The sequence below is a fragment of the Syngnathus scovelli genome, chromosome 21 (assembly GCF_024217435.2).
Source record: "Syngnathus scovelli strain Florida chromosome 21, RoL_Ssco_1.2, whole genome shotgun sequence".
NCBI lineage: Eukaryota > Metazoa > Chordata > Actinopteri > Syngnathiformes > Syngnathidae > Syngnathus > Syngnathus scovelli.
Window position 1 is genome coordinate 5,312,644 of NC_090867.1, and position 11,706 is coordinate 5,324,349.

Genomic DNA, 11,706 nt, shown 5'->3' on the forward strand with positions numbered 1-11,706 from the left:
TCAATTGCTTCTCTTGAACGCAGCGGAGTTGCAAAAGGTTGCGTAATCGTCATTTCCGCTTTGCGCTCGGAGTTGCAACAGAAAACGGATCTTGAACGTCTCACTCTGGTCCTCATTGTGCAGCCGAGGAAACGTCGCAAGGTTCCGCCGACGTCGGTATGAAATGGCAGAAAGTGCTTGTGTCACGGAAGCTCAAAGATTAGGTTACGCCGTAGCCACACATGCATATTGCCGGGACCCCGGCCTGTTAGTTTGAGGGCCGCCCAAGTGTCTCCGAAGACGGATTCAAGCGTTGTTTGGTCTCCAAAACCGCCCAGGTTGTGTCTCCGGCGGACAGCCAGCGAACGGCGACTGCGGGTCGACACTGTTGGAATTATCCAGAGAGGGGTGAGCTCGACGTCTGGTTATTTGTTTTTACCTATGAAGCGATTGTCAATAATTGGGGGGGGTGGCTCTTGCCCAATTCGTGTCACGTTTAGGACCGTAAATAGGTGTTTGCTAGTCACGCCACTACAGGAGATATAACAGGTCTGGCCTAACTGGTACATGGCAACCAGAGTGAGCAGCTACTGAAACATACTACAATACTGTTTTTCTCTTTGTGTTGCATAATAACCACAAAGTATGAACATTTGTTTGTTTATAGAAAACAAACCGTGTTTCCCTAATGCTGTGACATACAATGTTGCGGACGATGAGCAGTTGTCAACAAATTTACACGCTGTTTTGGTTTTGCAAACTGTGCACCCAGTGGCCAAAATGGCCATTTCAAAACAGTATGAAAAATACTTTAAAAATGACAATTGAACATGTTAAACGAATAAAACACCAGACTTAATGTAAATTTATTGACCTGCAAATTGCATTGGCATATCCGCATTTGGCAGTTGCACAATGCAGCTGGAGTTTTTAGCTGTTGTAATTTAACACTTATTAAAAACTATGTATGGTAGCATGAATGTTTTTGCAATTCTATAATCTTTTTAGCTGCATTGCTATTGGCGCACATTCTGCTGAGAGGTTCTTTCGTCACCTCAGCGCTACCCCATGATCAATAAATATAAAGTAAGGTGGTTGAGGTGGACGTTTCACTAAATTTTCTGCCTTTAATCATTGTAAAATGGAAGCCCAAACTGTATCATAAAGCTCTATCTCAAGACACTCACCCAAGATTGCAGGAATGCACCTATCATTCAATTTGAATTGATACATTCCACACATAATTATAGTGAATACATGTACCAACGTGTACCACAATGGTCCCTTTTCAAATATTTTCTTTTTAAATAACAAACACACTCAAGTTGGAAGTGGTTGTGTTAGTGATCAACTTTGCAGTATTTTCCATCTATATTAATATAGGCAGTTCCCTATAATAAAGAATATTGACAACCTACCTTCAACTTGTGTGTTAAGTCGAGGTGTAACCTGTATTAGGAAAGGTACACGCATCTTATTTTGAACTAATGTAAGCAAACTATTTGAATGACCGTGAACATTTTGACCGTGTATTTTATATGCAGTGACCATTTTAAGTGTATTTAGATAAGAGCAAGGCTTGTTTACCAGGGGCAGCATTATCAACATGGCAAAACTTGCCTGTGTGTGGACTTTGACTCTTATGTGGCCCGATCAACAGTAAGAATGGAAATTGAAAATTAATAAACCTATTATTGAATTTCTTAAATAACGGCTGAGTGTGAGCATATGATTAGGTTCATGATGTGACACATTTGACTTTGAGATATGGTGTCCGAAGTTTTTCGTGATGGACTTATCAGAAGGGTAGCAGGGTACCTGTGGGCTGCTTGCCACTTTGCAGACTATTAGGAGGGAGGAAGTTATGTTACGATAAGAGTTCAAAGAAGAGAAGGAGGCAAAACTGAGTAGGAAGTCTGAAATAGACTTTCGAGGAGACAGACAAAATGGCATGCTTGCAGTTTTAACAGACTTACTGGACCGTATCATTTTTTTTCCTTTTGCAAAGATAATCCAGTCGTATCTCATTTTTTTATTCATTTATTTATTATTATTATTTATTTATTTATTGTTGTGTTATTTATTCATTATTTATTCAGCACGCTTTTGTTATACTTGTTTACTTGTTTGTCTGTTGTGAGCCATGTCTTGTCACCGTGGGATAGGGGGGAACGAAATTTCGGTTTCTTTGTGTGTCTTTGGCATGTGGAGAAATTGACAATAAAGCTGACTTTGACTTTGACTTTGATTTTTCAACATACAAGCCATTCCTCAGCCAATTTACAAACCTATCTTTTCCTGGCCAATTTCTAGATACTTACCTACCGCTGTTACCGAGCTTGGATAAAAACAGATAAGTTGTTTCAGGAAGTACATTGGGCATAAAAACTGCCAGCAAATCATGCAAGTGACTCACTGTGGCGACCCCCCTAAAACGCAGTTAATAGTCCGTTGTGAACTTGACCGTGGTTGACAAATAAATAGAAACTACAATGGATGTTTGAAGGCTAATTGGCGCTGAAAGCAGGGTTGCTTGGTAGTCACGGAAATGAAGATCAGAATAAGTCACGGTCCGAGAAACATCCAGCTATCATAGTCAAGCCAGTCTTGTCAGCACAATGATCCAAATGCCTCTAATGATTCCTCCTTTTTGGATTCAGCATGAGCCAACTTCCTGCTTCCACTCATCCTCCTGCCTATCTCATTGCATTGTTTTGAACTTTTTACCTTTTCCGTGAAGCACATTCACAGCACTGACATGCTTGTGGGATGTTTACTGCTAGTGTAAGGCTTCATTTTCTGCCAGTTTGACTCTACATTTATATGAGTTAGAGTGTTAGAGTTTGATTTACAATTGCAGGTCGCACTGCTAAGTGGTGTTATAAACATAATGGACTTTACAAGTTGTTTTAATGGGAAATTATAATACAGTAAGCCATTATGTTATACAGCTCTTCATCTTTCTTTCAGTTTCTTGGGCAGGGACTCAATCCCAGTTTTGGTTTTATTATTTCAACTTTCTGACAATGTAGAATTAAATGTAAATAATTGTTTTCACATAAAAAAATTTTCTGCTGTTTGTAGGTGTTGAACGATATCCTCCACTTGGATGCTCAGCCACAGTCCAAGGCAAAACCATGAACCGCAACAAGCGTGAAAAGGAGTACTACAGTATAGATGTGGGCGACTCAACATTTATGGTTTTAAAGCGCTACCAGAATCTCAGACCCATTGGATCCGGAGCACAGGGAATTGTCTGGTGAGTCACTTCTATTTTTGGCGGCTTATTTTATTGTGGGGCTGACCTGATGCTAAATTGATCCGTAAGGAGCTGTTGAACAGCGGAGCAAGGCAATCACAATCAGGCTATATTTCTGCACACCATAAAACAGGAGCCAAATAAAATCCAGTAAAAAAAAAAGTGAACCAATGTGAATTTTAAAACTCTGACCCACAAAGCTAAGATATGACTTTCCCATGAATTTGGCTGCACCGTGCATCCAGCGATTCCCTGAGCTTTTGCATTTTCATTTCAGTTCGGCTTACGACCACAACCTGGAGAGGAACGTCGCCATCAAAAAGCTGAGCAGACCCTTTCAGAATCAGACTCATGCGAAACGAGCCTACAGAGAATTGGTGCTCATGAAATGTGTCAACCACAAGAATGTAAGTTTTGTTTCTTTTTTTTTTTTTATTCAGATGTTTTTGGTTGTTTGTTTGACAGACTTGATTTCTATATCGATTCAAATACACATGCGGTGGCGGTCATGTTGTCATTTTGATCCGCTAGCGAGTAATAACCTCTTTTTTTATTTTGACAGATAATCGGTCTATTAAATGTATTCACACCACAGAAGACACTGGAGGAGTTCCAAGATGTGTGAGTATAACCCAGTTAATAGATCGGCTCACACATTGCACGTTTCAATTAATGCAGGGGGAAGCACACGAGGGGACTTGGATTATATTTGCCGACATTTATAGGCACTTAGTGAGTTCGGCTGAAGCTGTGGTTGGTGTGGAAGACTCCTCTAATGTGCTACGGATTTATTTAGAACGAAGATGCTGTGTTATGTCCATTGTTCAATCAAAAATGAGTTAATGATATTTCAACATTCCATGACTAATAAATATCTGTTTTTAACATATAAACTACCAAAATGTGGACTGGAATGATTAAATATACCGCAGAGTGTCATCCCGTTGAAATAGAATCGTACGCATGGCTCTTTGTGTGTTTGCGTTTCTTGTTTCTGCCTGATTGAAGCTAAAAAGGAAGCTGCACAAAATGGTAGCTGGAGGCTTGCAAAATAAGTTCCAGGATGAAAGAGTAGCACTCCATTTATGCGTGGGTGCGCTAAATTCAAATTGATCCTGTGTGTCTTTCTGCGCATTTGTACAATAATCAGTCTTTGACGCAAATTACTTCCTCCGGACACAAATAATGAGTCTTGAAGTGAGAGATGCCGTTGGGACTCAATTATTAATCTAAATGTTCCTGACAACAATTTGCAGATGGTGACATAACAGCTGTCAACTAATCTTATGTCATTCTTAAAAATCTGAATTCTGTCTGACAGTTTTCAAATGCCGTGGGATACAAATGGCAACATTTTTTATTTTTTATTTTTTGCACCAGTGTAAATAATTTTCAGTCGCACTCCTGCTAGGATTTTTAGTAACTTCGATGACGTGCATTTTTACATTTTTGTGGCTGTTTCTACTTCTGTGGACTTTGTAGATATCTTGTTATGGAGTTGATGGACGCCAACCTCTGCCAGGTGATTCAGATGGAGCTGGACCACGAGAGGCTGTCTTACTTGCTCTACCAAATGCTGTGTGGAATCAAACACCTGCATGCAGCTGGAATCATTCATAGGGTCAGTACACACACAGGTCTAGATTTAGTGACATTTTGGTCAAAAATACCCGGCAGACCATGAAAGGAGTTGACATCTACAAGTTGTTGGAACACACTTGTGTTCACCTTGAAGCGACAGAACGGTCTATGAAAAAAAAACTTGTCACACACGCACGTACACACACTGCGGTCTGTCAATCACCCGCATCGAAGAAGCTGCAGCAGAGAGCCTCTTGCTCTGCCAAGCGGAACTAATTGAGCTCGAGGCGGAGAAAACCGGACTCACTCACACTGGCACGTCTTGGCACGCAAAGCCTTTACTAGGTGAACGGATGCAACATGACTCATGGCCACGCATTTGACTGTTTGAATTCTATTAACAGACTCATTCCAGCTTAATGTTAACCGAACAGATCAGTTCCAATTGAAATGAATTATCTAGTTTTTTTATTATTTTGTATTTTTCCCCCCTACAGGACCTGAAGCCAAGTAACATTGTGGTCAAGTCAGATTGTACCCTTAAGATCCTGGACTTTGGCCTGGCCAGGACTGCTGCCACAGGGCTCCTCATGACGCCTTATGTGGTCACCCGTTATTACCGTGCCCCTGAAGTCATCCTGGGCATGGGTTACCAGGCTAACGGTGAGTGCTCGGAAGGGGTCTTTGGAAAAAATAAAATTGGCAGCGTTGTTTCCTTGTTCTTCCAAATGTCACACTCGGCGAGGCATCCAGGCATGACTGGCATTTCTGCTCTGCGGGAGAACTTTCTTTGCCCAGTGATATTTTAGCATGCGTTTGATGTTTTATGGGGCCTGTCCTTATTGTCATGCAGCCTGATTAAAACAAAGTTACAACCTCTGCAACGGCACAACAAAATACACGCTTTCATTCCATAATGGTTGACAAAACAAAACCTTAGTGATAAGACACTCTAATCATTTCTAATATTGCATAGAAGCATATTAGCCAATCAAAGTTAGCCACATCTAATATTAATTGAATACCGCCATAATATGATTTAGGCTTCAATGGAGATCATTCAAAGTGTTAAGATGCACAACCTCCATAAATATAGTAATAGTAAATTTCTGCTTCAAGCTGCAGCCCTTGCAAGTTGCAAGAAAATAAACACTTCTTTTGCTTATTGCTTTCTTACCCTGGCTTGACCAAAGTCATTGAAGTCAATCTTTCCCTGCTGACATTTGTGTTGCTGATTCTCTTCCCTCCTTCAATGCTGCACATTTGTAGTGGATATATGGGCTGTGGGCTGCATTATGGCAGAAATGGTTCGCCACAAAATCCTTTTCCCGGGAAGGGATTGTATCCTTGAATTGCTTGCAGCCTTTACTTAAACTACTCACAAAACAAAACATCGCCTCCTACTGATGAAGCATTCCGAGTGTTGACACACTTAAATATTTTTGACTCGATGATACGACGTTTCCTAACGAATGATCTACATTTTTGATATTGCATGTATTTAATTTTTACCTCACATTGCAAGTACATGCCCCACGTTCTTATGTTTTTTGTCGTTTTAAGTTCTCAGTTTTTCTTTTTCATCATTTCCATCATGCATGTTAATTTAGTGGTTGTCATTCCATTTTTCAGTTGATGTCTGGTCTGTTGGCTGCATCATGGCTGAAATGGTCCGGGGTAGTGTGTTGTTTCCTGGCACTGATCGTATCCTTATGTCCAACCTCCATCCAAATGCCCCAAAATGCCGTCTTCGCTCATCCTTGTTCACATCTTTGCTCGCAACAAGAATTATTTTATTCCATTATTGTACCTCATTTTGATCTGTTTTGTCTTCTGCCGTGGCTTAAGACAACCTCTATTCGTTGGTCTTCTCGTATTTGTCTACCACTAAAGGAAACTGCAGTGAGAATAGTTATGGGTGGTTCTCAGATGCTGTGGTCCATCGGGATGGTCAAACACTGACTAACTTTTCTTCTCTTTACGACCAATCACCAGATTTCATACTGCAGAGATCAAAAAACGTGACTGAGATTTGTGCTGTCGTTTATGTTCGACTGTATTTTCAGTGGATTTCAAGACCTGCTCCCTCATAAAAATGTTAGCCCTCCATCATTGCGCCCAGTTCTTTTCTTAACATTGTAACTTAAAGATATTGACCAGTGGAATAAGGTGATCGAGCAGTTGGGGACCCCGTCTCAGGAGTTCCTGATGAAACTCAACCAATCGGTGAGGACCTACGTGGAGAACCGACCGCGCTATGCCGGCTACAGCTTCGAGAAGCTATTTCCCGACGTTCTGTTTCCCGCAGACTCTGAACACAACAAACTGAAAGGTAAATATAAGCTAACTGTTCACCTTCAATGTCCAATCACTTATGATTGTTAAGCGTGTTATGCAACACAATATCTGAATGTGTTTGTACAGAAGATGTCCTTTTACTTGATTTGCTCTAGAGCTATTTGTTGGCAAAGTTGCATATGTCGTACTTTGCAAGTGACAAGACGCTACTTTAGAAAAAGCACTTTATCTGGAAGCTGACACTTGAGCAGCAAGCTGTTTACCGTGACCAAATTTAACCTCAAGCGTGTCTTTGTGAGGAAAGGGAGAGAATGTGACAAGAACGTTCACAGTAAGCACCGCAAAGCTGTCGCAGGCGAAGGGGCGGGGAGTAGGACATCTTTCTGTCCTCATTAAATAAAAAAAAAAAAAATGAAATATTGGATTTGACAGCTGTGTTTCCTGTCAGGACCATTTCGGTTGCTTTATGATAGATCATTAGTTCCAAAAGGCCATGTGTGATTCAAGGCGGAAAATCATCGTAATGCATGAGAATGATGTGGTTGTTTTACTATTTATCCACAGCACTATGGCGCTATATTGTAGGCTTTCAAGGGGTGCTGGAAAATACAAAAGTGCCTGAAGTGGCATTTTCAAGGTTTGAAATGATCCCATTTACATTGCTTCGAATTAAAGAGGTTCCTTGAAGGTGAACCAGGTAAAAATGTCCAAAGGTCCAATATTTTCCAACTCTGCCAGTTGCACGTAGTTATGATGTGGTTCGGGATTAATTTCTGTTTTTCCCTTCCAAAAATCTTTGGCAGCAAGTCAAGCCAGAGATTTGCTGTCAAAGATGCTGGTCATAGATGCTTCCAAACGGATCTCGGTGGACGAGGCCCTTCAGCACTCTTACATCAACGTGTGGTATGACCCCACTGAAGTGGAAGCAGTAAGTATTCACTCCCCTCGTTCTCAGTCACGTTGTCTTGAGTGGGTTTGAAATACCATCAATCCTTATTTTAGCCGCCACCAGCAATCACCGACAAGCAGCTGGATGAGCGGGAGCACACGGTGGAAGAGTGGAAAGGTAGGAAATGTCCCATCCGTCGGTGTCTTCTCCGCCCTTTGATTGGCTGCCATGGAAGCTTAGCTGTTAGCGCTGAGTTCGTTATATAAGAACATTTTCACAGCATCATCCAAAAAAGGGTTGTATGATATAAATAATGATATTTTTCTTTCAGAGTTGATATACAAAGAAGTCTTGGACTGGGAGGAAAGGACAAAAAATGGTGTCATAAGAGGACCGCCAGCGTCCATCGGTTAGTGTTAATGTACTTTATGTAATTATGCCTGATCACATTGGTTGATTTGCGCTTTTGAGAATAGTTTCCCACATTCACAGTTTGGCATTCGTAAAATCACCACCTATTTATTTTGTACTTTGTTGCCATCATTTGGAAATGTGTCAAGTTAAAGTGATTTAGAGAGAGAGAGAGAAAAAATAGTGCTTTGCCATTAACCTTCATTAATTTGGCCCACTTACAGATTTTCACTCTTCCTTGCAAAGCTCTGTCCCATAATATTGTACACTAGCTAGTTATGACCCAGTGCTCCATCCCCCTCTATCCCATAGCACAGGTGCAACAGTGAGCAGCGACCCCCCGCAGCAGCACCAGCACCCCCCCGCTACACGCTCCCCCGCCCATGTCACCTCCACGTCCACAGAACCCGATACAGGCGACGCGCTGGGCCGCTGCAGGTGACCATCTCGTAATTCTCTTCCGTCTCAAAAGACAGATTCTTTTTTTTTATTTTTATTTTTTTTTATTTTAAAGTTCTTTTGAGTAAACAATCTCAAAGTAAGAGACAATTTTAACAATTTCACTACAACGCGGTTTGTAACGACCCGACTGTGACGACCTAAATGTGTGTGGAACGCCCGTATGCTACTGCTCGGGTAAACGTCCAATGACTTTGTACAGTTTTGACACTAGATAGTCGGTAGTTAATTGACACACCCCTCCTGTCTTACACAGTTATTCGAGGCTTTAGGAGCGATGTTTTAAGTGGAACCTTCAAAGTGGAACAAAAAGGGGATCCGAGGTGCCGATTTCAAAACAATTTGTCTCCAATTTGTTCTCACTGGTTCATTCAGCGCCATCCTAAAAATGTATGGCAATATTTGAAAAATTAGGCCAAAGAAATGTAAATGTTGCTTCGGCCATTTTGTGGAGTCCTGCTGCCAAGGAAATATGTTGAGGTGAGTTGAGGAGCTTCCTTTCGTCAATTCTAGACCTTTGCTGTGACAATTTCACATTTTCTTCCGCTTTGGAGGTTCCACCAAATACGAATGGAGGGTGTGTAGCTGGACCTACGATAAGATGGGTGGAAGTGTTGCACGTGAGAATGTTTCCGTTGAAAAGGTTATCAGGATGTAGAACATATGACAAGGCAAGTGATTTTTATTTGAATGAGAAAGTGAAGAAGAAAAAAATCATCCCGTTATTAGTAACTTTTAATACTGTTGTGTGTTCATGATGTCTCTTGGGACAGCTGCGGTTAAAAAGCGAGTAAGTTGCATGTTTAAACAGCAGCACACCAAAAAAAAAAAAAAATGGAAGAAAACAAACAATTCTTACTTTATGCAATAATGTTGTCCTTTGAAGTGTTTGTACTCAAGAGAAAAGTGCCTGTTGTACTGTAACAAGTCATTCATATTGTTTTGAAGGCATCTGAATAGTTAACAGTAGATTCCAACTCGAACCACTACTTTGTGTGTGTGGGGTGGCAGGGGGGTGCATTTGTATATTTTTCTACTTTGTTTTCATTTTGACCCTCGAGGGACACCGTAGGTGACGATGTGTCTGAGGCAAGCAGTGTCACCAAGGTCTTTCATCAAAGTTTCGCAATCAGCAATACAATGGGCCCCTTTACGCAAAATATAAGATATTATATTAAAATATAATATTAGCCAGGGAGAAAAAAAAAAAACAATGCTGGAGTAGTTTGCATAGTTAATAAACAAGCAAGGATATATTTAGGTGGAGGCATATGTTTTAGGTGGAGGCCATAACTATTATTGGTTTTTTTTTTCATTGTTAATATTGTTTTTCATTTTGGAACCGTGCAGTAAACATGACCGAAAAGAAAGTACGTTCGTTGTAGCTGTTTGCTGTACGCTGTGTTGGCAATGCAGTTGTTTCTGTTAAATATGTCAAGGACTACTGTACGATGGCTCCTTTCAAAACATAAAATCATAACTTCACATTGGGTTGTACCAGCAAACTCTGAATAAATTTTGCAATCTACAGTCATCCCTCGGGAAAACCAGTAAAAAAAATTTAATTTTAATCAGAAAAAGTACAAAATATATAATTCATGTAAAAATGAAATTAGGGGGAAAAATACCTTTTTTTTTTAAATCCTACTCTCCAAACACATTTATATTTAAATAAATGAAAAACACATTAGAACATTGTCGAAAGGTTAATGTATTTTAATAGTTGTATGCAAAAAGAGTAATTCCTCTTTAGTCAAGCACCCAAGAAAATACTTCTCAGTATGCAAAATACTGCCTAATTTTAACACAGAAATTACTGTAGTAATCTAATATCCAAATGTATACAAAATAAACTTGAAATATTTCCCTCGGTAAAGTGACTCTATTTCGCTTGAATTGAGAAATTTTACATTTTCAACAATACTCTGTATAAAATAATAATAATAATCCCAAGCAGTTTGAATGGTGCAATCCAAGTCGAAGTTTACTCTTTTTGCCCTTTTGATTTTTTTTGATTTTTTTTTTTTTTACTGATTCCTAACTGAAGAGTCATTATTATTTTGAAAGTGCTCTTAATTTTCTCCACGCGGCTTTTAATTTAAAATTCCTTCTGTCTCTAATTTGTCCGAATCACTAATCTATCTATCGGCTTTGATGAACTACCTCACGCTGAATTTCTGCCACTTCTTGCGTCATCATCGCTCGCCTGCATGACATGTGAATAACAGATTCCATTATTATTTATTTATTTGACTGAGTTTAAAAAAAAAAAAAAAAAGTGTCGCTTTCCACAGATTTTGTACATAATGTAAAGTTCACCTACCAGTGAGAGGAGAGTCCTATGTATTTTCTTTGTCGTTGTTGTTTTCCAACTTAAATGTGCAATACCTTCAGCAAAGTATGCTCTCGAAGCGTCGCCTGAAGGTAATCAAAAGTGTTGGTACTGTCAACCCCCACTACCCCTTTTTTTTTTTTTTTTTGCATAATTCAGATCCATTTTAAGACTTCAGCCTTACCCGCCTGACAGATTTTAGGTTGCGGTAAGACAAATAATGGTAATAATAATAATCATATCATATGTATGGTGCTGGTTTGCGAGTGACTCCAGCCAAGAAAGTAAAATAGTTCGAAGAATTCCCAAGTATAAAAAAAAAAAAAAAAAAAAAACACACTGGGATCTCATGATGCCTCCTCTTCAATTCAATACAATGGCAGAACAAGAAAACAATGTGTACTACGAATAAATGAATCCACTTTGGTTATTGGTCTTTTTCTTTCTACATTGATTACATGGTTACGATTTTCGCCAATATGATTTCATACAAATTCA

The 11,706-nt window shown here is 39.8% G+C and overlaps 1 protein-coding gene across 4 annotated transcripts; it reads left to right on the forward strand.

Moving 5' to 3' along the window:
• Positions 1 to 83: 83 nt before the first annotated feature.
• Positions 84 to 11,634, forward strand: mapk8b (mitogen-activated protein kinase 8b). Of its 4 annotated transcripts, none has more exons than XM_049758366.2 (12): positions 84 to 387; positions 3,064 to 3,238; positions 3,516 to 3,645; positions 3,801 to 3,859; positions 4,721 to 4,859; positions 5,317 to 5,482; positions 6,089 to 6,160; positions 6,969 to 7,151; positions 7,921 to 8,045; positions 8,120 to 8,183; positions 8,338 to 8,415; positions 8,735 to 11,634. In XM_049758366.2, the coding sequence occupies exons 2-12, from the start codon at positions 3,117 to 3,119 to the stop codon at positions 8,857 to 8,859; spliced, it is 1,263 nt and encodes a 420-aa protein (XP_049614323.1). In that variant the 5' UTR covers positions 84 to 387; positions 3,064 to 3,116; the 3' UTR covers positions 8,860 to 11,634. The 4 variants fall into 4 exon arrangements, with proteins under 4 accessions (XP_049614323.1, XP_049614321.1, XP_049614325.1 ...); XM_049758364.2 differs by lacking the exon at positions 6,089 to 6,160 and adding an exon at positions 6,452 to 6,523 and having other exon boundaries at positions 85 to 387; XM_049758367.2 differs by lacking the exon at positions 6,089 to 6,160 and adding an exon at positions 6,452 to 6,523 and having other exon boundaries at positions 87 to 387; positions 8,730 to 11,634.
• Positions 11,635 to 11,706: the final 72 nt, after the last annotated feature.